Source organism: Peromyscus eremicus, chromosome 11 (genome assembly GCF_949786415.1).
Source record: "Peromyscus eremicus chromosome 11, PerEre_H2_v1, whole genome shotgun sequence".
NCBI classification, from domain to species: domain Eukaryota; kingdom Metazoa; phylum Chordata; class Mammalia; order Rodentia; family Cricetidae; genus Peromyscus; species Peromyscus eremicus.
Window position 1 is genome coordinate 41,151,218 of NC_081427.1, and position 25,035 is coordinate 41,176,252.

A 25,035-nucleotide genomic window follows, 5' to 3' on the forward strand; every position below is an offset into this window, starting at 1 on the left:
TAGTTGTATTCTAATAAAATATTTAATAGCATTCAATTTTCAAGAAGTTTTAGTATCAGCTCATTTAAATAATTATTCAAATTTTTACTAGCCATGAACTTTGTATTTTAAGCTTATTTTTGCTTTTTAAAAATCATAACAGTTAATTTAAAGATAAAACTAATACTTTATTGAATTGTTTTAATGAATTTAACATAAATTATGTGAAATGTAATTAGTATGTTTAAAAATAAAAGCTTCAACATCATTTCATAAAGCTGGGCAGGGTGGCATACACATGTAACGCCTCTGAGCACCAGAAGCAGAAGGAAGATTGACACAAGTTTGAGGATATCCTGGCCTACATAGTAGTGAGTTAGAGGCTAGCCAGGGCTCTATAGCAAAACTCTGCCTCAGAAAGCTAGGCAAGTTTCATTTTCAAAGTTTTAAAATTGTGTATGACTTTATTCCTCATGCCAACACGATCAGCCCATCAGTGGAAAACCCAGATGTATGCAGCTAAATACAACCATCTCTGTACTTTGTCACACCAGCTGAGGTAGTCTGAATGTAATTCACTATTAGGGAGTGTGGACTTGTTGGAGTAGGTGTGGCCTTGTTGGAGGAAGTGTGTCACTTTGAGGTCTCATATATGCTCAAGATACCACCCAGTGTATCACACCACTTCCTGTTGCCTGCAAGATGTAGGACTCTCAGCTACTTCTCCAGCACCATGTCTACCTGCACACCGCCATGCTCCCCACCATGATGATAATGGACTGAACCTCTGAAACTGTAAGCCACCACCTCAATTAAATGTTTTCCTTTATAAGAGTCGCTGTGGTGATAGTGTCTCCTCACAACAATAGAAACCCTAAGACACTCGTCATATCAAAACTTAAAGTTGCAAACACAGTTCAATTATGTATTTATAAAAAATATTCTGTTCAGGTAGGAGCCTCAGGAATGCATTTACTGTTGACTCAGATATTACCTCTGAAGTAATTAAAGATGTTGTGTGGGCTCACCTTTTGTACTGCTGCTCTGTTCTTGATGGTATCAGAAGGGTGAGGATTTGGGCATGAAGTGGATTTGTTTTCTTTCTTTTTTTTTTTTTTTTTTTTTTTTTTTTTGGTTTTTCGAGACAGGGTTTCTCTGTGTAGCTTTGCGCCTTTTCCTGGAACTCACTTGGTAGCCCAGGCTGGCCTCGAACTCACAGAGATCCACCTGCCTCTGCCTCCCAAGTGCTGGGATTAAAGGCATGCGCCACCACCGCCCGGCAGATTTGTTTTCAGAAGGTCTTTTCAGGAGAAGAGGGTCTGGGAAAAAGCATGGAAGAACTCACTTGATGTTCAGTGAGGTGAGAACGGAGCAGTTGATGGTAGTGGGTGTAGAGATGTGGACACTTGGCGTGCCATACAGGTAGAAGCCATGATCTTTGATCTCTGGGCTATTCCTGTGACAGGTGTGAAAGAGTAGGTTCTATACTCTATGCTGAGTTGAACCGTGAAAGAGTTTGAGGAAAGAAAACAGAATTAGAATGATAGGTAAGAAAGATACTCTGATCACAGTCATCAAAACTTATTTGAAATGGTAGACTCCTGGACGTAGAGAAGCTGAGTTACTAAATTATATGTTACTAACATATCTGCCATTTCTTCTGTTTTCTGAATATATACAGGTGGATATTTTTTGTCATATACTGATATGCCCTAATCAGACATTCTGCAGTCCATAAAACTCACAAGTCTTAGACATGACAGTCACAGAACTTGCTGTGTGTTATAGTAGTCACGCGCAACAGATGCATCTGTGATGTTTCTCAGCCTCCCTGAAACTGCAACCTTCTAATACAGTTCCTCAGGTTGTGCTGACCCCCAACCATAAAATTATTTTTGCTGCTACTTCATAACTGTAATTTTTGCTACTGTTATGAATTGTAATGTAAATATGTGATATGACATCCTGAATGGGGTCTCAACCCACAGGTTGAGAACCAGTGATCTAGAGGGCTGAATGCCTGGAGTCTGAGCTAAGATGTTTGAGATGTTCTATAAATATAAAACACACCAGTTCTGATTAAGAAGATGACACATATCATTAGCAATATTTTGTGTACTGTGTGAATATCCATTTAAATATTTAGGGTATAAAATACATTGCTGAAAGGAATTTTACTATTTTACTCACTCCTAAGTGTGATTAATAGAAAACTAAAATTGTCTGTGTTGCTCGAATGTGTTTTGCATTATTTTTTTTACTGAATATCATTCTTCTAGTGGATATCAATTTGGCCTTAATTTTGGCCTCAAAGAGAGAGAGAAAAAGCCACCACAAGGCATGATGACACATGCTTGTAATCCCAGCACCTAGAAGGGGGAAGACCAGAGGATAATAAATTTGAACCCACCCTGGGCTACCAAGCAAGACCCTGTCTCATAAACAAATCCCCTTCCATCAGGAACCAATTTGGCTCATTCAAATGATTTGAAGATCAGGGCATGTTAGACACGGTAAAATTTTGCTATGAAGGATGGCTAAATTTAGTAACTCTGCCCTGATGTAATGGCCCACACCTTTAGTCCCAGCACTCAGGAGGCAGAGGCAAGTGGATCTCTGTGAGTTCAAGGCCAGTCTAGTCTACCTAGTGAGTTCCAGGACAGCCAGAGCTACCCACTAAGACCCTATCTCTAAAATAAATAAACCAATACACAAATTTTCACTTTATCCTTAAATTTAAAATCTCTTTGATTATTTTTCATCATCATAAAATTTACTTTCTGGTTTTAGTTACAGTGCAGGTAAACGCATGAAAATTCTGAAGATATTCCCTACTCTAAAGGAATTATTCGCATACATGTACCTTAGCTGTTTTTACTCTCATTTAAACAGCAGGGCTTTGTTTTGCTCACTTTGCTGGTTTGGGGTTAGGACTTGGTGGTGGGATCTTGGGTTTTTTTTATTGTTGTTGGTGGTGGTGGGTTGGTTTTTTTTTTTTTCAGTGTAGGACCTCTGCTTATACTTCCTTGTATCCACCTCACAGTTCACCCTGCCTACAAATTACATTGTCTTTGTAAGCTGGTATTCACAGATACTTGCAAAGCAAATTCTTCTAAATGGGAATACTCTCTTCCCCATATTTTACATAACCATCATAACCACAACTGATTTGACAGCAACTATTTTCCATGCCTTGCCCTCATTCATTCTTTGAAGCACTTAGTTCAGCTTTCATTGACAATTTTCATTTTTCATTCATACTCCTATTTTATCGCTCTGATAATCAATTGAATAACATCTCATTAAGTTTCACAAGAGCGGTTGTAATAGGTGTGGTCAGATTCGACAACTTCACTGGGTTCTCATGGGCCCTATAACTCACCTAGTGTGAACAGAAGTGTGCAAGTACACTCCTGGCACAGGCCGTGAGTATTTACTGCACGGCGGCTTCCCTTGGCATGTTCCATGGCACACCACCACGCCAGAAACAGGTGGTGTATGCAAATGGATGAACTAGTCATGTGGACAATAGTTAGGAGATTTGCTACTATGTTACCTACACTATCCACAGATGACTTAAAACATCTGGAGTCACCTGGGGAATAGTGTCTGGGGGAAAAATGCATGAAGAAAACAAGATCTGGCCTCACTTCTCTAGCAAGTATCCAAAATAAATATTTATTTGAAAAAGCATGACAAAATGCCAGCTTGTATCTTAGTCTCAAGGTTGTATTCTTTAAAAAAAAAAAAAAAAAAAAAAAAAACCTTCTTGTTTTTACTTATGTGTGTGTGTGTGTGTGTGTGTGTGTGTGTGTGTGTGTGCATGTATATGCTGTGTGTGCGGATGCCCAAGAAAGCCTGAGAGGGTGTCGGATCTCCTGGAGCTGGAGTTATAGGTGGTTGTGAACTGGGTGCCGGAAACCAAGCTCAGGTCTTCTGGAAGAGCAGCAAGCACCCTTATGTAACCGGAGTCATCTCTCCAGCCACCCATTCTCACTCTTGGCTATCTTCCTCACATACGGGTCTCACAAACATATGAGCATATGTCAGTCAGCCTGACAAACACCCACCAGTAAAAATATTTGTAGATGAAAACATTTCATTCCCCGATACCAGCGGAGAGGAATAAAAAGCCTTGCCTGTGCAAAGGAGGAGCTGAGTAAATACAGGCCGAAATAGTCTGCTAGTACATAGGTCTTTCCATTTTCACGCCCTGATATTCGTGCACAATGAGGAAATGCCCCGTGTTTATCCTCCAAATGAACTTGGTGGAGCAGCTCGAGTGTGACTTGGGCCATTCCCGGCAGCACTCTGTGGGAGCGGTGACCTGGAACGTTCGGTGTAAAAGTTACTGAAACTGTCTGTCGGTGTACAGGAAATCACTGCTAAGTGTAAGTCCAAGTGAGACTGGAAACCAAGAGGTTGGAAATCATAGCTGTGGAGAAACGAGGGGGAAATGGCGTCAAATTCATGCCATGCAGAGCAGGAATACAGCACAGGATCCAGACAGTGCCAAACCAGGGTGGAGGTGGGGGTAGTGTGTGTGTGTGTGTGTGTGTGTGTGTGTGTGTGTGTGTGTGGTGGAGGGGGGAGACACTTAATCATGCTTAAGACTCGGAAAGTTGGGTAGGAACCTACTCAGTTAACTGCTTTCAAAGAAGACTTTATATCAACAATATAGTAGAGGGAAGACTTCCTTAGTCAATCTGATCCTTTGACTGTCTCTGTAGGAAAATCGTGTGTCCACGTGTACATGCGAAATGACAACCGGAATATGTCCATGAAAGGCTAAAGGAAATGGGACTCAGAACACCAGAAACTATGGGAATACAGCACTTGAATTTCCCCACCGAGTTATGTGGAGGCCAGAGAACTGTAATTAATCATTTGTGCTTCATTTGCCGCCCCTCATTTTTGCACAGTTCAACCACTGTACAAATAAAGAGGCAAAAGTCATCTTTTCTTATTGTTTTACTTCGCCACTCAGGCCAAACTTTGAAAGCTGGTCCAAAGATGGAAGGCTGGCCTGCCCCGGCTTTTCTCACTTATAGGTACCTAACTATGATTGTGCCAATTTCAAGTTTATTTTAGATCTCAGTAGAAACCAGGGAAGCTAATCCTTTTCAATTTAGGATTTGGTGGGTGTGGCGATCTAGGAAGACCTGGGAAATAACTACTGTTTGGTTTGGATGTTATGCTTGTCTACCATTAAAAGAGCATATAATTATAGCCTAAATGTAGACCTGGAGCTTGAACAGACTAATCTAAACTTTCAAAACTTGTACCTTTTAATGGTAACCATTGAAAAGTATAGTACGCCAGATGTTGTAGTACTGTTCAAAACACTGAGCTTAAGTTGAAGTCAGGACCCTTAAAAAATCCCTTTTGTATCACCTTGCTCTCCAGCTGGCAATATGCACCTGAGGGAGGGGGGGCTTCATTTGATCCATTTTAGAGAAGTTAAATGAATTATTGCAGATAGCTCAGGCTTTTGCCTGAATGCAGGAGCGCTCCCCCCGCTTTCTCTGCGAGAGAAACCCTTCTTACCCCTCCCCCACGCCTCATGCCTTAACGTTTCACAAAATAAATCTAGAGCTCCTGGGTTCTGCGAGATTGCCTATTCTAGACAAAGTCGCTAGAGGAAAACAAGGAGCGGCGAGATAGAGACCTAGCAGCTCCCTCCCGCAGAAAAGTGGTCCGGAAAAAAAAAAATCACTATCTCATACAGACTGCTTTTCCTATCCCCAGCGCCTTCTCTGGAAAGGTTCTCTCTCGGGCAGTGGAAAGGCAAGGGACACCGCGTAGGACAACCTGGGAGCGGCAGGGGGTGGGGGACCCCGGAACCCGGTCTGTCACCTGACTGCCAGGAAGACGGACGTGCGGCGGGGAGCATCGAAGGGGAGGGGTGGGGTGGCGGGGGGGGGGGGAGGCGCTGGTGGAAGATGGCAAGATCCAGCGCTTCCTGGCACAGAGCTGGCTCCTTCCCCAGACGTGCTCTCCCGCTTTCGGTCGGTGCCTGCCGTTCCAAGACGAGGGGGAGGAACCGCTGGCAGAGACCCGGGTTGGTCCCGCTGCGTAGCCGGCGGGAGTGGGGAGGAGGGGAGGGGTGTCCCAAACCAACGGTTTCAGCCGCGCACAAGGTAGCGCAGGAAATCTCAAGTCGTGTTATTTGTGGCACGAGGGCGGGACAAGAAAGAGGTCTGCTTTCCTAACAGAAGGCTTCGCGTCCCTCCGGTGAACGACTCTTTTTTTTTTTTTTTTAAGTCTGCGGCAGGCGACAGTCCCGGGCGCCACCACCTGCGCGTCGGGCGCGGGCCGGGCCGGTGCGCGCGGGGGATCGTCCCCCCGACCCCACCCCTCTCCGGTCCCCAAGAGCTGGCCGCTAAGCGCGTGCAGCGACAGGCTTGTGAGTCCTCCCGCTCGCGTCCCCTTCCAGCGCCGCCGACTCAAGCCCCGATGGCTGCTTGCTCAAGGGGTGGGCGAGCTCCCGCCGAGCCGCGCGTCCCCCGTCCCCGTCCCCGTCCCCCCGACACACACACACACACACACCCTCTCCCCCGCCGCCCCGCACTACCTGGCCGCAGCGGGCTCGCGGCACACAGCGCCCCGCGCGGCCCCTGCCCTCCCACCTGCGCCGCCCGCCGGCCGACCGGCCGGCGCCCGCCCGCGCCGCCCGCCCGCCGCGCGCTCCCGGGACCCCGGCGGCGCGGCCCCGCTCGCGCCCGCGCACCCGGCGCAGCGCGCGCCCGCCCGCCCGCCCGCCCTCCCAGCCGCCGCTCCGCCCGCCCCCTGCGCTCTCCCCGCCCCCTCCCTCCCCCGCAGGCACGAGCGAATGTAGCCCGCGAGAGAAAATGGCGGCGGCGGCGGCGGGCGATCGCGCGTCGTCGTCGGGATTCCCGGGCGCCGCGGCGGCGGCGGCGGCGGCGGCGGCGAGCCCCGAGGCGGGCGGCGGCAGTGGCAGCGGCGGCGGCGGCGGCGGCGGCGGCGGCAGCGGCGGAGCTCTCCAGGGGAGCGGCGCGCCCGCGGCGGGCGCGGGGCTGCTGCGGGAGACGGGCAGCGCGGGCCGCGAGCGCGCGGACTGGCGGCGGCGGCAGCTGCGCAAAGTGCGGAGTGTGGAGCTGGACCAGCTGCCCGAGCCGCCGCTCTTCCTCGCCGCCTCGCCGCCCTGCCCATCCACTTCCCCGTCGCCGGAGCCCGCGGACGCGGCGGCAGGGACCGGCGGCTTCCAGCCCGCGGCGGGATCGTCGCCCCCCGGAGCGGCGGCGAGTCGCTGCGGCGCCCACCCTGCCGAGCTGGCGGCCGCGCGGGACAGCGGCGCCCGGAGCCCCGCGGGGACCGAGCCTCCCGCTGCAGCGGCCCCCTCCGGGTGAGCGGCGGGGCCGGGCCGGGGGGCAGGTCGGGCGGGCAATGAATGAAGCGAGCACGGAGCGCGGCTTCCGGGGCTCCGCTCGTGGGGGGGGCCCCCAGCGTCCCCGAGCCCTGAAGGTCGGGCGGCGCCCGGGACGGGACGGGACGGGAACGTGCGGGAGAGTTTTGTTATTGTTTGCGGACATGTGACAGGCGTGCGAGCCGCCGAGGTGCGGGGCTCCCGGGGCCGGGCCGAGGGTCGTGAGAGCCCCACGGCGCGCAGTGAGTGGGGAGGGACGCGGAGCTCCGCGGAGGTGACGGCGGTGGGTCCGCGCGCTGTGACAGGAAAGAGCCCCCTCGGCCCCACGGGGACGCGCGCCCGCCGCCAGGTACCCGGCCGGGCGCAGGCGGCGCGCCCCGGGGCGGCGGCCGGGGGATTCCGGGGACTGCGGGGGGGGGGGGGGGGGAGGAACGCCTGTCAAATGGACGCGGGCGGACGCTGCGGACTGCCGGGGTGGCCGGGTCTGCGGGGACTCGTGGCTCCCGTGGCTGCGTGTCCTTGGGGATTCCTACTGCACCTCTCAAGGCGAGAGCGCCTGGTGCCTGGAGTTTGAATTCGCCTTTGAAGTTCGCGTTTGGCGGAATGCGGTGGGATCCAGGACCGGATGTGTCAGCCATTCAGTTTCCAAGCGGTGGGGACGGCGGCGCCCCGCAGCCCCGCTGCGTGGCCGGGGACAGGGACGGTGCGGGGCTGCGGGCTTCGCTCGCGGGGGTCTTCCGGTGCCCCCGAAGTAGGATGTGCGTAAGATAGTTTACACCAACGGCTCTTTCTTTGGCCTCACCCTTTTTTTTTTTTTGACTACTGGAAATTTTTCTGTTAAAGGAAATTCTTTGAAGTAGATGATACTTTTTTTTTTTTTAATTCTGATTAAAAATACACAAAAGCCTAAAGTCTGGACGGATGTGTGAAGTCGCTTAGGTGTGTTTTCGTGATCGTCGCCCGGTGGCCCGGTAGAATTTCTTGACATTTACTATGGGTGGAGAGTGTTTTATTGTGTGTCGAATCTGACAGTAGGAATCCTTGGTTTCGGTTAGTTATCTAAAGTAATTTGAGCCTTTTTGTGCAGTGGATTGTCTAAAATCCCGGTCCATTTATTACTCGGAGGCGGTTTTCTCTCCCCCAGCGCCCACCCCCTGGTAGTAAAAAGTATGCTGAGCCCCGTCTGTACTCCGGCAGGCAGTGTGGGAAGAAGGTAGGCAGTATCCTTCTGCAGCTCTCGGTGTACACAGCGGATACATTCCTATGGGGTTTCCTGTTGCTGTGAGGATTAGAAAACCTAACCAGAATAAATCTTAGGTGGCAACTGTTACTGTAGGTCGTCTGCAGGTGAGAGAAGAAAAAAAGTAACTCCAGCTTTGAGGAATTAATTTTATCTAGTCCTATGAAACCTGTTTTTTTTTTTATATGACAAAGCCTGCCTCACTTAAGCATTATAGTCAATATAATGGCCTATGCGTGTAGTATAAAAACAACTACAAGAACGCCATAGAACTTTAGTGCTGCCTCTGGACACGAAATCAGAGGACCATGGTGAAGGCAGGTAGAACTGAATGACTGAGTAATCTGGGATTCGTTTTTGCATTTTCTTTTTCTTTTTTCTTTTTCTTTTTTTTTTTTTTTTTTTTTTTGAGAAGTGGCTTATAATTGTACAGGAGTCTTTAAAAATAAAATCTGTTAGCGAGAATGCTGTTGGTGCATCTCGAATGTCATACGTGAAAGTTTCATTTGCAGTAAAATATTGCTTCTCTATATTTTAAAATATACTTTTAAATTTACTTCTGAAATAATAGTGCCCCCCCCCGTTTTTGTAGCACTAGGTTGAAATTTCAGATCTGCTGGTATAAAGCTTCTATCACAAAGAAAAGGTATACGGAATTATTGCCGTGTGTTTTGTGTTTCCTGTTACAATGCTTTATTGTTTTATCATTTAGAGTCCTGGGGAAATGGTTATAAAGCAGTCATATAAAATCTCAGTTGAACAGTGCTTCCCCCTTTCCAAGTAGTTCACATTCATACTTTAAAGAGGAAAATGTAATACTAATATTTTGTGGTTTTATTCTCAGTGGTAGTAAATAAAGGGCTGAAGACCCTTTCCATCTGTCTGAAGACCGATTGCATCATTTTTGTTGGGTTGCTTTTTTTTTTTTTTAAATCCAGTTTCCAAATTGGAGTCTAAAAATTGAAAGTGTAGAAAATACACATCTGTAAACGATAATGTATGGGGCCTTCATTAAAATCAAAGATTGTGTGTCTGCCTGCCCCCTTCCCCTTCCGAGGAGTAACTGGCTGAGGGCAGTGACCGTCTGTGCCTGTAAGTGGCGCCCAAGGGCCGGGGATTTTTCCTTACACTCCAGAATGAGGGGCTTCTCTTCCTATTTACCGCCTTTGAAGAGAAATTACAGAGTTGCTCTCCATTGAGCGGGCTGTTGTGAGTTTGGCAGATATAATTACCCCATCCTATTTTTGTAGCTTCCACCACACTATCAATTTGCTGCCCCGTGAAAGAGCAAGATAGGCCGTGCTTGTTAACGTTAGCGTTGCTTAAAACTGAAGATATTTCATAAGCCGCCTTGGCTTCCTCAGGGGCCTCCGTTTCACTTCCTTTCAGAAGCTGCTAGGCTAAAAATATAACTGACCCTTTGCTAGAAGGGAGGTATAAGAACATTAATAATAAGCCTAAAAATAAGTCCCTTCAAACCTTGAGTGGATGATTCTCTCAAGTGGTAGCAGTAGCCCCAGAAGGTAGCCTGGCGTGAATTCCTAGGGTTCTGTACTCAGAAACTCTCTCCAGGTTTTGTTCTAAACCAGCTAAGGAAATTACTGTATTTTTAAAAGATTAACCTTATTAAATAGGATTCTGGAAGAGAAATATCGGAGCGAGAGTGGTTGCCAGCTTTTGTTTCTCTTCCTATCTGATCTTGGCAAGAGTGACTGGCTAGCCAGCATTCCTCACTATATGATTTCCAATACACTATAACGACTCCATTTTGTTAGCTGGGACTCCAAGCACGGTGTGTGGCATGTTTTGGAAATGGTCGCCGAACTGTGGCCCTGAAGAGTTCAGAATGTGCAGAGAAAGGGCTCTTGTGTTGCTCTCAACCAGAGGAAAGAAAAAAAACCAGCTACAGTTTGCCCAGGCTGAGTCTGCTGCTCTGTCCTTGACCCTGATGGCCAGTTCCAAAGGAAGAAGTGATGAGGGACAAGTAGTCAGGGGGAATGGGTTATCCTGAGGAAAAGCGAGGGGCATTCCACGGTGCTAAGTTAGTATAACCCGCCTTTGCATTCTCTGCTCCAGGTGCTTGCTTGGCGAGAGGTGGGTAATGTGTGTGGAAGAAAGTGGGAAAACACGGCCTGGGAAAGGCTTGGTCCATGGAGGATGCTTCTGAGCCCTGCGTTTGCACTTTTCCCCGAGGAGTGCTTTGTTGGCGTCACATGTGTCATGTCTGTCCTTTAGACCTTCTTGTCTCCCTTAGTCCTGGCCTTGCTGCATCTTTAAAAGTCAAAAGTTAGAGTTGCTTAAGAATGTAAAAAGAGCCTGTCTCGGAGCTCAGAGGTAGAAGAATGCATGCCCTTAGCATGATGAGCAAGGCCTTAGGTTTGATCACTGAAATGTGCAATATTAAAAGTAACCAAGTTGTCTTTAAGAAATAATTTGAGAACATTTTTAATCATGAAAGAAGCGAGGGCCGGAATGAAAGTAAATGACTCACCCAAGTGGGGAAGGTAGTCCGGTCCTCTTCAGATTGCTAAACATAAGGATTTTACCTGTGGCTGAACACACTTGCTGGCCATGTAGACAGATGTGTATGTTTTAACGTAGTCACCTTCCTTGCCTTCTGTGTGGCAGGCAGGTTATGTAGGCCACCTTGTTCAATTACCACTGCAGCCCTCTCAGGCATGAGGATTTCTGTTTGGGGAGGTAAAAATGAATTGGAGATATAAAAACCCCATGATCACTCAGCTAGCAGACAAGAGAGGATTCAACCCCAGTCAGCCTGCCTCCGTTGCCCATTTCCTCCCATTCGTTTTTGCTGTTTCCATTCTTGTGTTCAAGTTCGTTGTTAAGTTAATTGATGAACTTTAAAAAGGGAGTTGTTCAGTAGGAGTCATGGGAGGGCTGGCTTGGACTCTCCCCTGCTTGTACAGCTATGACACATTTCTGTGACCCAGCCTTGCGCGGGAGCAAGTATTTTACAAGTAAATACTATCTGTGCCCCTCCGCTCCCCTGCCACACACCACTTCAGAAAAGAGAATGAATGATGGCTGTTGAATGTGTCTTAGATCTGTGCAGCATTAAATCATAAGTGAGAGGGGACCGAGAAGCTAGAATAGTGTCCTCACTGTGTTAGATTTCATTCATTCGGAGTAGATGAACTTTGCAAGACAGTGGTCTGGTTGATAAAAAAGGTCACCAGTACAGAGCCCCTGTTTCAGCTTGTGGATTGTAGAGGGAACATGTTTCACCATACTATGTTAAGTGCAGAAAGAGACAGACAGACTGGCTAAAAGCAGTGCTCTGAACCTCACCCACACCATTAGGTGAATACAGCCACACCTTCCCAGCTCCCTGAGGCCAGTTACTGGCTACCCAGCCGTCTAAGTCAGTAGCTAGGAAAGATGGGCGTTTGCCCTCTCCTGCGTCTGGCTTGCTTGGCATTTGCTCTTTTCCTCCGGTTTCCGTCTCTTCTCAGAACAGACGCTCGGCAGGTTTGGGTCCCAGCGCTAGTGAGTAGATACAGACTTGGTTCATACCCTCAGCCTGCTCTGATTTAGAGGGATGTAGACAAAGCTGCAAGTTCAGGCATGCTTTGTTTTTTCCCTGTTCAAAGAGAAAATTAAAATGAGCGTATGGGAGCAGGAAATTCAGTATCTGCCAGCACTGGTTTTAAAACTCAGTCCTTGTTATTAGTAGACGCAGCTCTTGATACTTAGGAACACAGTGCAGGGGAACGCAAGATGTGCTCCAGGGCGTAAGGGGATCATGATAGCCCTGTCTTGTTTGCTGTCCTGTGGTGCAGCCCAGTGGATTCCGGTATGTTTGTGTGGAAGGGAGTGCTGTACTGTCCGAGTTTGGGTTGTTGGCTTGATACTTCGATGTTATAGACTGAGATGTTAGAGAATGCTAAGCAGAAGTTTTGAAGTCCTAACTAGTACACATTTAAAGTACTTGGCTGTCAGCTGGGAATTCTTACTGTGGCCATTGGACCTCTTGAAGACTCAAGAGGAAGTCTCTGGAGCCGCATGGTACAGTTTACACTGTGCTAGTTAGTGAAATAAGCAAGTTAGTTTGACATGTATCTGTCCAGGGCATGTGTGGGGTGACGGGGGTGGGGGGTGGGGGGGTAGATACTAGATGGCAGGTGGGAGCTTGGCTTTCTGGGTGGCTCAAGTAATCATTAACTGATAAGTTATCAGTCTTCAAACAGGTCCTACAGCATTCTGAATACCAGGTATCGTATCAGGACCGTGATTCTTCATCCCTTTTCCCGACATGAATTTTTATGTTTTGTACCTTGCTTGGTGTGGAGCAGCAGTTTGCTGGTATTTAGTTAAGCAGTCACAGGAAATGTTGGCAGTTACAATGTCAAAGCTAAAACAATTATCAGCACATTTCAGTAACTTAAGTGTAATTATAAAACAATTTAGCAGTTCTTCCTTGGAGACTGTCCTTACCTTTGGGACATTAGACTTAAGTCCTCAGGGTGGCCCTTAGCTGTCCCTCTTCTGTCTCCTTACATTGGCCATTCAGAATAACTCTGAAGTTTGTTTTCCTGGTCGTGACCTCTTTGGACTGCAGACTGCACCCGAACCTGCTGTTCTTTCCAAACCGTCTGCTAACCCCTCCGCTCACTAAATGCAGAGAGAGGACCTAGGAGCCCTCCTTGGCACCTGCCTCCCTCTCCCTCAGCCTTGTTGGCTCTCAGGTGCCTGGCCTCCCTAGTTCAGGCATCCACCATCTCTCATAGACCTACAGACCGGCCTCTTGAGTACCCAGCATCCCCCTCCCGCCCTTCTAGACTTCTTTCCATGTTACATGCCTCAGTGACCATTTAAATGTAAACCTAACCTTGGCTTCCTCCCTCCAGAAGAAAAAAAAAAAAAAAAAGAGTTCTATCAAGTCCAAAAGCTTTCTGATGCTTTTCGTTGAAATAAAGAACAAATGAGTCCATAACTTTCTCTCAGGAGTCCCTGTCTGGCTGGGTCGCTGCCTCTCAGGTCCATCCTGGCTCACCCTGTACCCTGGGCTCCCCCCCCCCCCTTCATTTCCTCAAACTCCGAACACTGCCTCCTGCTGGGGGTCTGTGCTTTTCATGTCCCTTCTGTCTGCACTCTTCTCTCAGGCCTTAAGGCGGTCACTGTGGAAATCTTAGTCCATTGCCCCTTTCTTAGGGAAGCCTTCCACTTGCCCTGTCTGGCTTTTGTGTCTGCGGCATCACTGTTGACATTTTGAGATTTTAAATTTAACTCCTTTGTTGAATGACTGCTAGCCCCAGAAGTCCACGTGACCTGAGTGGGCAGGGCTGTGGCTGGGTGGGAACGGAGCACCCAGCCACGTGCTGGGTACGTACTGAACGGTTGGCAGCTTGTGTTGAAACAGAACGTGAGGGAGAGCGCCCCGTGGCGTGTTCAGACAAGTGGATCCTCTGTTCTTCCCTCTGGTCAGATGGAGTTTATGACCTAGCCGAGAGGAGGACTGAGCAGGAAAAGCATAGACTCGGCTTACAGGTTCCTGGTAGGCTGGCTGGGAAGTTTCTGGACTTGTAACAGTGCCTGGTGCGTCCATTAAGTAGGTCAGCTCAGTGTGGTCTAGAGCACGTGGCTGTAGACTACCTGGTCATGCTCAAGTAGGAGTTTGCTCAGTGCCCAAGATTCTTCTGTATTTACTGGGGAGTTGAGGACGCACACAGGAATACGTTCACCCATAAGGAAGAGTACTGGGCCTGAATATAACTATTCTTTTACCAAGTTCTCAGGACCTTGTTTAAACTTAAGATATACTTTCAGGATTTTTGTCTTTGAAAACTGGCTTCTAAGATTTATAATCTTGGTAAGTCACTTTGGGATGAGTAGAAGTTCACCTTCACCTTAAAGAAAAGATTTGCTAGGCAAGCACTGTATGAGATTTCAGGCGCCGTGGACCTGTGTAACAGGAACCAGACAGGCAGTAACTGAACCCAGCAGTCCCTTCCCTAGAACACGGTTTAGTACTGAGAGAAGGCCCCGGCATCCAAAGGGGGCGGGGCGGGGAAGGGTGGATTGTGAAGCCCTTTGATTTTACAGGTCTGGGCGTTTGTGCAAGACCGACACTTGCTTAGGGTGTTGCAGTCTTGGTTGTTTGGTGTTCGTGCCTCACAGTAGTTAAAGGAGCACAGTGTGAGCATTGCAGGCAGCAGGCAGGTTCCTTTATGGCAGAGGTATGGCAGGGCTGCCTGGTGTTGGGACAGTTAGCTCCACCTGGGTAGACAGGGTTGGCTGTTAAATCATAGCATCATCCCACATCACGATTTGGGGCATCAGTTTTTCCTGGCCTGCAAAATGAATGGAATCTAGGTATAAAATCACGTTGATTTCTAAATAAGAATCAAGTATGGCTTCTTATTGAAAGTTTTCATCTGTCGGTCATCTCAGAGCTTGTAACATGTATACAGAAATTTTCTCAGATAGTTCTAGAAAATGTTTTAATGCTTCAGGTGGCAAGCCTAGATGATGAGTAATGAAGTGTGCTTCAGAATGACATAAAAGTCGATTCTGCCCCTTAGAAACACCTTGTGGATCCTCCGTGTGGGAAAACCTCTTTGTTTTATTTGTTGGTCTGGGTCATTTTAAACCCTGCAATTTCTTTGAAATAATAATAAGCATTAAGCTGCCACCAGTATATCCCGACCTTTCCCCTAGATTTCCACAGGTCAGGCACTTGGCTGCAGCTCCCAGCATTGACCAGATTGGGTAAATTACTGAAGGTTAATGATGTAGTTACTTGCAAAACATTAATTGTGTATGTGTTCTACGATAGGATAGTATTCCGTTTCTACTCTTTTCCCTCCTAAAAGTATTTTAATTGGCTATATCTGTTACTGATTTTCAAGATTTCAACTGGTACTTTTTTATTGGACCTTAGATTTTTAGAAAGATGTGACAGATTGGGGAGGTAGCTCAGTCATAAAGCACGCTTAGCATGCTCAGAGGCTGTGAAAAGAAAAGTGAACGGACGGACAGACAGAAAAAGATGTGCCGATCAGTATGGATGTTCTCTTCTTTTCTGTAGAATTGAGCCCAAGTCTCCTACGTGCTAGCCAAGGGCTCTCCCCCTGAGCCAGATTCTTGAAAGGGGTTTTGTGTCTTCTGGGGAGGGTGGGGCGTGAACATAGGGCCGTCTTATATAGCTCAGGTTAGCTTTAAACTCAGTTATAGCCTTTCTGCTAAATCCCTCTGCTTCTGCTTTCCAAGTTCTAGGGCGTGTGCTACCACACCTGGCTTCATTTCTGTGTCTTAATCTAATTTTATTTTGAATTTTGGAAATAATGTTTTATTAGTTAGTATACTGGCACCTCCCTGCTGTTTAAATCACAGTGAGGCTCTCATGGCATTTGTCATGTTTCCGGAGCTTGGTACTAGTCACAATTGAAAGAAGTAAACTTCATCAATAAAATGATAAGACAGTCCTTTGGAAAGCAACAGAAGAACTGACGCATTAACGGTTTCGTTAACAAATGGGGTCTTGTTATACACAGCACTGTAGAAGTTACCTTTTCTCCTTGGCAGTATTTAGCTACTTTTAATAAACATAGCTGTTTATTAAGGACTGCATAATAGTCTCAAATAATGTTTCATTAATTAGACAGTTTATTATCTTTAGACATTTATATTGTTTTGAGTTGTTATTAAGCTTTAGTGACTTACCATATATATAAAATATAAATTAATACAAATAAGTATATATATTTATATACTTGTGCCCTTAGCTTCATAAAATGAATATACTGGCATAAATTACTGAGTCAAAGGTCATGTGTATTTATAATGTAATAATGTAGCTGGATTGCCCTGTAAAACATTGTGCCAGTTTACATTCACTTCACAGTAGGTAACAGTGACCATTTTCCAGTCTTATCAATATCGTATATAATTACAGTAGTTCTTCATCTTCCATCTTCATCAACCTGGGGGGTGGAAGAAGGAGTCTCACTTTAATTTGCATGTCTTAGCTTTTGAATATAAGTGTCCATCTTGTATTTCTAGACAATTTAACCTGCTTTTGTGTTTCATTTCACACATGGAAGAAAACTATTATTCTTATTGATTTCTAAGTACTCTTTGTATATCAGTAATATTTATTGCAGTTTTCTTGTTTTGTATTATGACTAAAGATTGATAATAGTATTTTCACATTAAGACTCATTACAAGTTTGTTTTCATATTTCAGTTCTACGTTCAGGTCATAGAAAGGCCTTCCAGGGTGTGCATGTAGTAGTGCAGGATACAAACGCTGTGTGTGAGTCAGGTTTTCACACTGGAGCACTGGAGCTGGAAAGTAGTCAACCAGATTACTTCCTATCTCCTTTTCCTCAGCTGTAGCTGTAGCTGTAAAGTCTACTTCAGAGTTGTTAGGACGGCTGGAAGAACTCACATTTGTGTGGCTCTTTCAGAAAGTGCTTGGTAAACTAAATGCTGTATAAATGATTACTATTATTTTATTAATATTTTCTTGGTTTTTAAAAATAACCTAAATCTCAGACCCATCTGAACTATAAGAGGTGACTTATTTTAAGAGGTAGCATTGTTTTCTTCAAATGGCTGGCTAAATGTCTCAGCACTGTTTATTGGGTAAGAAAAAATTGTTTTCCCTTACCATCTATTAAATTTTCAATGTACTTGAAAATTCCCAACATGTATTTCAGATTTTTTTCTGGCTTGAGGTCGGGGTGGGGTGGGAGTGCCCCATTCCTAGATCACCAAATTTCAGAATGCCCTGTGAAAGATAGAATGAAAGCCAGCTGTTGCCCAGAAACAAGGGCATTCTGCTGACTCATCCATGGTGGTGGTTTGGTGTCTGAGAGGTCTTGGCTTTGGTGATGGCGCTCTGCATCCGGCCGTCACCTGGGTAGCTCCCCCGGTTGGGATGATAGTCCTGTCATGAACTGCAAGTCCTCTGTGGGTGCTGAACTTTGTCCTCCCAGCCCTTCCATCCTCACATGAGCCTTTGGCCTGGGAGGTGCCTTCCTGGGTAAATGCTGCCACCATCTCCCTGATTGCTCTGCTTCATTCTGTCTTCCACACCATCAACCTCGCTCACCCTGAGTGGGCCTGCCCCCTCCACCATACCACCACAGCTGTCAACGCAGCCCCCCTCCCCCACCCTCCACCCCTCACCCCCGTCAGACTTTTCTCCATCCTTAAAATGAAGCTCAGACTTGATAATGCAGTGTAGATGCTCTGGATGCAGTGTAGATGCTCTGGGATGCAGTGTAGATGCTCTGGGATGCAGTGTAGATGATGCTCTGGGATGCAGCCTTTTCTTGCCTCTTGCCAATCCATATCCCTACCCACTGAACACCTGCTCCCTCCCGTGGTCACCATTTAATACCCCAGATGTGCTTTCCCACTGTGTGGAGTACTTCTATCTAAATGCTCATTCTGTTTCCTCAGTGAGGTATTTGTGTGTGTGTGTGTGTGTGTGTGTGTGTGTGTGTGTGTTTATTCTCTTTGAAATAAAGCATTATTGGTATTCTACTAAAAATAAATGTGTCTATTTGTGGAAATCAGTGCTGTGCTATAAAAACTTTTGAACTGTTTGATTTAAACTTCTCTGTTCACTGTCTTTAAAGCTTTACAGTTTTCTCTTTATCATTGTATACATGATCACGACTTTCAGCACAGCATTATTTACAAAGGGGTCCGAAGCACACATTGTTGTAAAATGAATCAAACGTTCTAACTGATTGGTGTTAAAATTTCAGACGTGCAGTGGCAGGGGAAAAATGTTGGTACCAAGCCGAGACTGCCCTTGAGACTAATCCAAGGCCGTCACGGGTCAGACAAATAGGCTCAAATGCTTCAAGCAGAGAATTTGGCTGGGCATGACCACGTCTGTGGCAGGTCTAGATCAGCTGTCTGACCTCCACAGCCCCTCTCCATGGCCCTGGAGTGGTGTTTTTAGAGAAATGGAAGAGTAGAGTAGTGACTATGTCAAGGTGAGTGACCTCTGTGGGTCCTGTCACCACTCCTGATGAAGGGACACCATACCTCCGGTGTATCTGCCGTGAGCTAGATACCAGGGTGCTGGGAACACAATAGGAAGGATGTCTCTCTTGCTATCAGCTGTCCCATGGTGTTGTCCGTGCCCAGGGGTGTGCTGCTGTCATCAGCCTGGCATGGGAGTGGGGGTGTAACTGGGAAATGCAGGGTGCTGCTAAGTCCTGAAGCTTTGATTCCGAAGAATGGGACCCTCGCAAGGGGCTTTCAAGAGATTTCCTTGACTCCTCAGTGGAAAGTACAGAGGCCCAGGAGTCAGTGGTCAGCGATGATTACAGACATGTCAGGTATAGTTCAGGCAGCCCCACCTAAATGGAATAGGGTACAGGTGGGGCTTAGACACCAAGCTGAGGACAAGGTCCCTGGCCCTGGCCAGCTGGAGAACTAGACAGAATTCTCTGCCTGGGTTTTGCTCCACTGACTGATACTTAGGTCTCAGGTCTTAGAACAAAATACAAAGCCTTTGTGGTTGGACAGGTAACCACAGTGCACCAGGAAGTGGGTCAGCTGGCTCAAAGGAGGACTTGCAGAGCTGGGAGCCAGACCATCAGCTACCAATTGCCAGCAGGCTCCTGGGAGCGAATGCCACTCCTTCGCATATCTCAGCTCCAAAGTGGAGTTCTCAGTGGGAATAGATGGTAGACAAGATTCCTTTGAAAGTTTCTCTTTAACTGTGTGTGATGCCACTACACATGACCTTGAAGGCTTGGGAGGAAGAACTCCCTCCAGGTCACCCTGCAGCTACTCCTGTTTTAGCAAAGGCCGTTTGTGTACATAGTGATCATCTTGTTAGAAATTCATTTCCCCTTACTATTTTGAAAGATTTTTCCAGAAAAATGGAAAACCGCAGCTCTTAGACTCTGATACTGGGTAAAATCGCTGACAGGTGGGCTTTAGAGGCTGAGGTCCTGACACCCCCCACGCTGTGTGTGTGTGTATGTGTAGGGGAGGCAGCTCAAGTGGAAGTGTAGGTTCAGAACGGAGCGCCAGGGAGCCGCCAAGACCACAGGGAGCCACAGTCTGCAGACTTGTGCTGCCCAGACAGTCCCACCCAGTTCAGGTACAGCTCCTCCTTCGAACCTCCTGGCCCGCTTCATGGTCCACTGTGGTTGCTGTAGCAGACCAGGATTCTCACACTAAGGGAAGTGTTCGGTTTGCACGTCCCTAGTTTTCCTTTATGTTCTTGTTCCTTCCTGAAACTTAATTTTAAAAGTTTTTTTGTGTGGCTGAATTTACGGAAACATCTTTTTTTTTAATTTATAAACTCTTGCAATTTCAAACCTGTTTACCACCCATAAAGAGACGCTTAAATGAATGTAAAGAGAAACAATGGAGGGCTAAACATGGCTGTATACACCTGTAATCCCAGCACTCTGGAGACTGAAGCAGGAGGGTGTTCCAGGCTAGCCTGAGGGACATAGAGATCCTGTCCTAAAACACACACACACACACACACACACACACACACACACACACACACACACACACACGGTGGGGCCAGTGAAGCCACAGAAAAAAAGAAAATATCATGTATGAAATAATGAGGAAAGGTTTTTTAAGGAAGCTTGCAGTTGTGAGAAGAGTACTCTTTTGCAAAGCGGAGAAAATAGAATGTATTTAGCAGGCAGTACCTAGTTAGGAGGCAGACCTGGTAGTAGCTATAAATCTACTTTCTGGTAACTTCTGCTACCCTTTTAGCTGAGAGTTAATTCTGTAAAGGGATATTCACCAGGGATAACCTCTGATGAGCAAAGCCACCCTTCAGCTTCCTGTGTTTAAAAAGACTGGTTCATAAACACACATGTGATGGTGTGGTTTTTTGTTGTTGTTGTTTTGTTTTGTTTTGTTTTTGTTAAAACTTAGTGACCGTTTCTAATTGTGAAAGTTCATGATGATGTCTCGGGCTTCTTTTCACATAATTTGGACAGGAGTGGCAGTTTCTGGAAACTCTGAATTAACTGTAACTCCTTTTCTGGTTCTTCGGCATCTGATAATTTCGTTTTCAACCTCCAGAAAATGATTGCATTGAACTAGATCTGGAAAAGACCGTTTGACTGGTCTAGACCTGTGATGACCCCAGCGTGGTTTGAGTTCACACACCACACTGAAGCCGCTCAGAACTCACTGCCGAGCACTGGGCCTTGAGCAGTGATTGCTCTCTGTCTTGGATTGGTGTTGAAGAATCCTTGACCCTTCCTGCTTCCAAAAGCGCTCCCCATCACAGCAGTTGCCTGGGCCTTGTTGTTGCAGTCAGATATGAGATGTTCATATGCTCCCAGCATGTGAGTCCCAGACAAGGCAGGGTGAGGGGCAGAGCGGTTGTTAGGGACCCTGGTTCCCAAGGCACCATTGGGAAGCCTTTGTGACAGATTGTGATAGCTGGCTGGATGTTCTGTCACTAGGAAATAAGGCAGCTGGAAATAAAGCTCTGTCATCTGCACCGTGCACATGAGTTCATCCGGCAGTCTGCGAAATGGAGAGAGACTGGGGCATCCCCTCCGCTGACGAGGCTTTGCTAGGGGCCGCTTCAACAGCGGTGCCAAAGACATAGGGGAGCAAAGCCTTCCCTCTGGGGCGGAGCCCCAAAAAGGCTGTTTTGGCATCAGAAAGAAAAAGTTTATGCTCAAGAACTTGTTGCTTTCTCTTCTGCCTCCTTCTGGGGCCAACTTTTGTTGATAAGATACAAAGTTATTAGTGTCTGGAGTCAGCTAATCTCTGAATCCAGCCGCTTGCTAAGAAATGCACCCAGAATTCTGTTGTACAGTATAATGCTGTGTCCATGTAGATGGGTCCCCAAAATACTGAATGTCACAGACCTTAATAAATACAAGTAAGTTAGCAGAAACCTCTTCTCTGGGGCTGGGGGTGTAGTTCAGTCGGTAGTGTTTGCCCAGTGTACCTGGAGCCCTGGTTCAATCCCTAGGACCACGTGAAACTGGGGGTAGGGGAACTCGCCTTTTACCTCTCAATGCTTAGGAAGTGGAGGCCTGAGGATCAGAAGTTCAGGGCCAGCCTGCAGTGCCTGGAACACTGTAGAACAGTGGTTCTCAACCTGTGGGTCATGACCCCTTGGGGGACCACGCCGCCCTTTCACAGAGGTCGCATGTCAGATATTTACATTACAGTGCATAACAGTAGCAAAATTACAGGTATGAAGCGTCAACAAAAATAACTTTATGGTTGGGGGTCAGCACAGCATGAGGGACTGTATTACAGGGTCGCAGCATTAGGAAGGTCGAGAACCACTGCTCTAGACAGAGGGCCGAGGGCCGCCCTTTGGATTATGAAGCTGCTCTTTGGCAAACTGGTCACTCCTGTGCCTCTCCCCTTGAAAGGCCACCTGACACCCTCAGCATCCGTCCGGTGGTCTTGAGTGCCGCCTAGTCACCGCCTGCTCCCATGCTGCGGTATGCTACCGCAGGGTCTCCGTGCCCGGTTCTGCACAGCACCACGGTGCACACTCGGAATGCCCATGCACTCCATCTCCCTTTTGTTCCCTCAGTGTGTTGTTTAAACTAGATCCCATGTGTCAAACACTGTGATTCAGCCCTTGGTACGCCATGTTACTGGTTTTGGGGTTTTGTGTTTTAGTGCTTAGGGTTACCCATCCTAAACTTGTCCTTGTCCTGTGGGTTCCCTCTGCCCCAACTCTTCCTTTATGTGTCTGTTTAGAGCACATGAACTAATTTTATAATGACCAGAATTTTTTTTTTCCAAATCACTCACAAAAGTCAGCCCAAAGACAAAAAAAAAAAAATGTGCTGTTGGCTGCTGATTTTTTTTAATGCTAATTTAGGATTGATTTTTTTTTAATGCATTGATAAGAAGCATTGATGACAATATTTGCATGGCTTTTAAAGGGTTTCAGCTTAGGAATCTGCTTTAAATGTTGATCCATTCTTAGCTACACAGAGAAACCCTGTCTCGAAAAACAAAAAAATGTTGACCCATTCTTTTCCCTCATACTTAGGCAGAATCTTTTTATATATAATGTTCTTTCCTTAAATAATTTAAATTGGCTGGGCAGTGATGACCCATACCTTTAATCCCAGCACTTGGGAGGCAGAGGCAGGAGGATCTCAGTGAGTTCAAGGCCAGCCTGGTCTGCACAGTGAGTTCCAGGACAGCCAGGACTATTACACAGAGAAACTTTGTCTCAAGGGGAAAAAAAAGAAAGAGAGAGAGAGAGAAATTAAAATTGTCTTAGAAATCTCATCACTTGCTATTCTAACCTGGCCTTCCACCGGTCTTGCTATTTATTTGGTTCACTGTGAACTTGGAGTTCAGAGACAATAGTCATTGCAGAGTCTGGCAACTCCCACACACAGGCTTCTGACACTTGGGATTCCTACCTGGGGTGGGAGCTGGAGGTGGTCTCTGCACTCTAGTTCCTGGGGCTTCCATCGTCTCCAGCAACAGTAGCATTTTAGTCTTCCTTAAAATGGAAGCAGGAGAGTGCACGAGACTGTGAGTACCCAAGCAGGAGTGTGCACGCGGCCCTGGGTACCCAAGCAGGAGTGTGCATGCAGCCCTGGGTACCCAAGCAGGAGTGTGCATGCAGCCCTGGGTACCCAAGCAGGAGTGTGCATGCAGCCCTGGGTACCCAAGCAGGAGTGTGCATGCAGCCCTGGGTACCCAAGCAGGAGTGTGTATGCAGCCCTGGGTACCCAAGCAGGAGTGTGCATGCAGCCCTGGGTACGGAAGCAGCCACTGACACTCCTTTTCAGGCTGGAGCAGGAGATGCAGAGCAGGAAGGTGGGGATGGATCCCCAGCACTAGTGAACTTCAAAGCCCTCTCTCTAGGGAGTTAGACCTCTGGGGAGGAAGAGAGGAGGAATGGTCCCCAGAAACTCTGGGGCCTCCTCATCTGGTTTCTGCTGTGATAACAAGAGAGAGAGACCCAGTCTCAAGTAAGGTGGAAGGTGAGGACCGACCCAGGAGGTTGTCCTCTGACTTCCACATACTCCAGTGGCACAAACGCTCCCACACCCACACACATGTTGTACATTCACAATCCCTGTAAAACCACACACAGATTCAGGTTGAAATGTGTTCACTGCGACGAGAGACTAGACTCGAAATGTGGTTAAATTTCCTTACTAGACACTCACTGTTTTTTGGATTTTGTTTTGTTTTGCCAGCAGAATGAGAGATGTGTGGGTGTGCGCATTCATTAAGAGTAATTGTTAGCACCTGTGAGGCACTTTACCTTGCTCTGAGAGCTTGGCCAAACTTCGGCTCTCATGGGGGACTAGCTCATGGTTCACAGATGGGAATAATTCAGGAGGGGGGGGGGGGGAAGAGTGACAGCTCCAGCCCTGAGCCTGGCCTCCGCCCATAGCCCAGTGAACTGTGCACATTCCCTGGAGCCAAGCTTCCCTGGTTCTGCAGGCCTTGGGAAGTTACTTCTTAATGAGCTTGCCTTAGCCTAGCATAGGCTCCTCGATGATGGGTCTGAGAACTCTGGAAGGCGGCTAGTCTCCCCTTCCAGCAGTTATCACTTTTAACTCATTTCACACCAGGATTTTTTTTTCTTTTGGTGTGTTTTAATTGTTGGTCGAGCCTCTTAACTAGTTTGACTGAAGACCAGCATCCAGTATAAAGTGCTCCCTAAGTAGAGTTCAGATCATGTATTCTCTTATTGATATCTGTTCCGCTAGTGAAGTAAGTTAACGGATGCCTGCCTGCTAAGTGGGGGACCTTTATTTTGTGTTCCGTGGACAGCTTTGATAATTGAAAGAACTTAGTGGCTCTGAGAGAATTCAGTCATCTGCTGTCCCAACAGAGGAGATGGCTTTTGAGTTTAACGGGGCACCCAGACAAAACGAAGTCTTAAGGGAAGGCCTTCGCCCTTGACTGTGTCCCTCACGTTGGAGTATTTTGTTTTCTTCAGTACTGATGATGTGCTTGCCACTCCACCAATCTTATACGTTGGCGCGTTAACTCGGTGTATGACTGGCACAGTTTACTGTGTGGGTGCTGCTATGCCAGAAACTAAGCTGTCCCCAAGTCAAAGCTGGAGTTTGGGAGGTCCCCTTGGGGTAATGCTTGGCTCTCTGGCCACTTTCTGATTCCTGGGATCTAGTCTCACAACAAGCTTTTGAAGAAAATCAAGGCATGGTTGTGTGCTCCCCTGGGAGGTGATGTCCCCCGGGGATGCTGGGGCTGCGGACGCCTGGAGAAAAAGAACTTGTGTAAAGTTGTTCTCCTGTCTCACTCCACTCATAGTAACTAACCTTCAGGACTGTGTTCCCCTCTAATGTTACCTCTGCTAAGAACATGACCGACAGAAATACTGATTTGGAGAAATTCATGGATGGTCTCTAATGATAAAGGTAACTCCTTGATGGGTAGGTCCAGGTTCATGTCCGTATCTCTGAGAGAGCAGCAATGA

General features: G+C 47.2%; 1 protein-coding gene across 1 annotated transcript in view; it reads left to right on the plus strand.

Annotated features, from left to right (window-relative positions):
- Positions 1–6,830: 6,830 nt before the first annotated feature.
- Map3k1 (mitogen-activated protein kinase kinase kinase 1) overlaps positions 6,831–25,035 on the plus strand; it is a 64,200-nt gene continuing 45,995 nt past the window's right edge. Inside the window, exon 1 of the mRNA XM_059276759.1 lies at positions 6,831–7,345. Within this exon, the coding sequence (XP_059132742.1) occupies positions 6,831–7,345 (515 nt within the window). The remainder of the gene's footprint in view (positions 7,346–25,035) is intronic.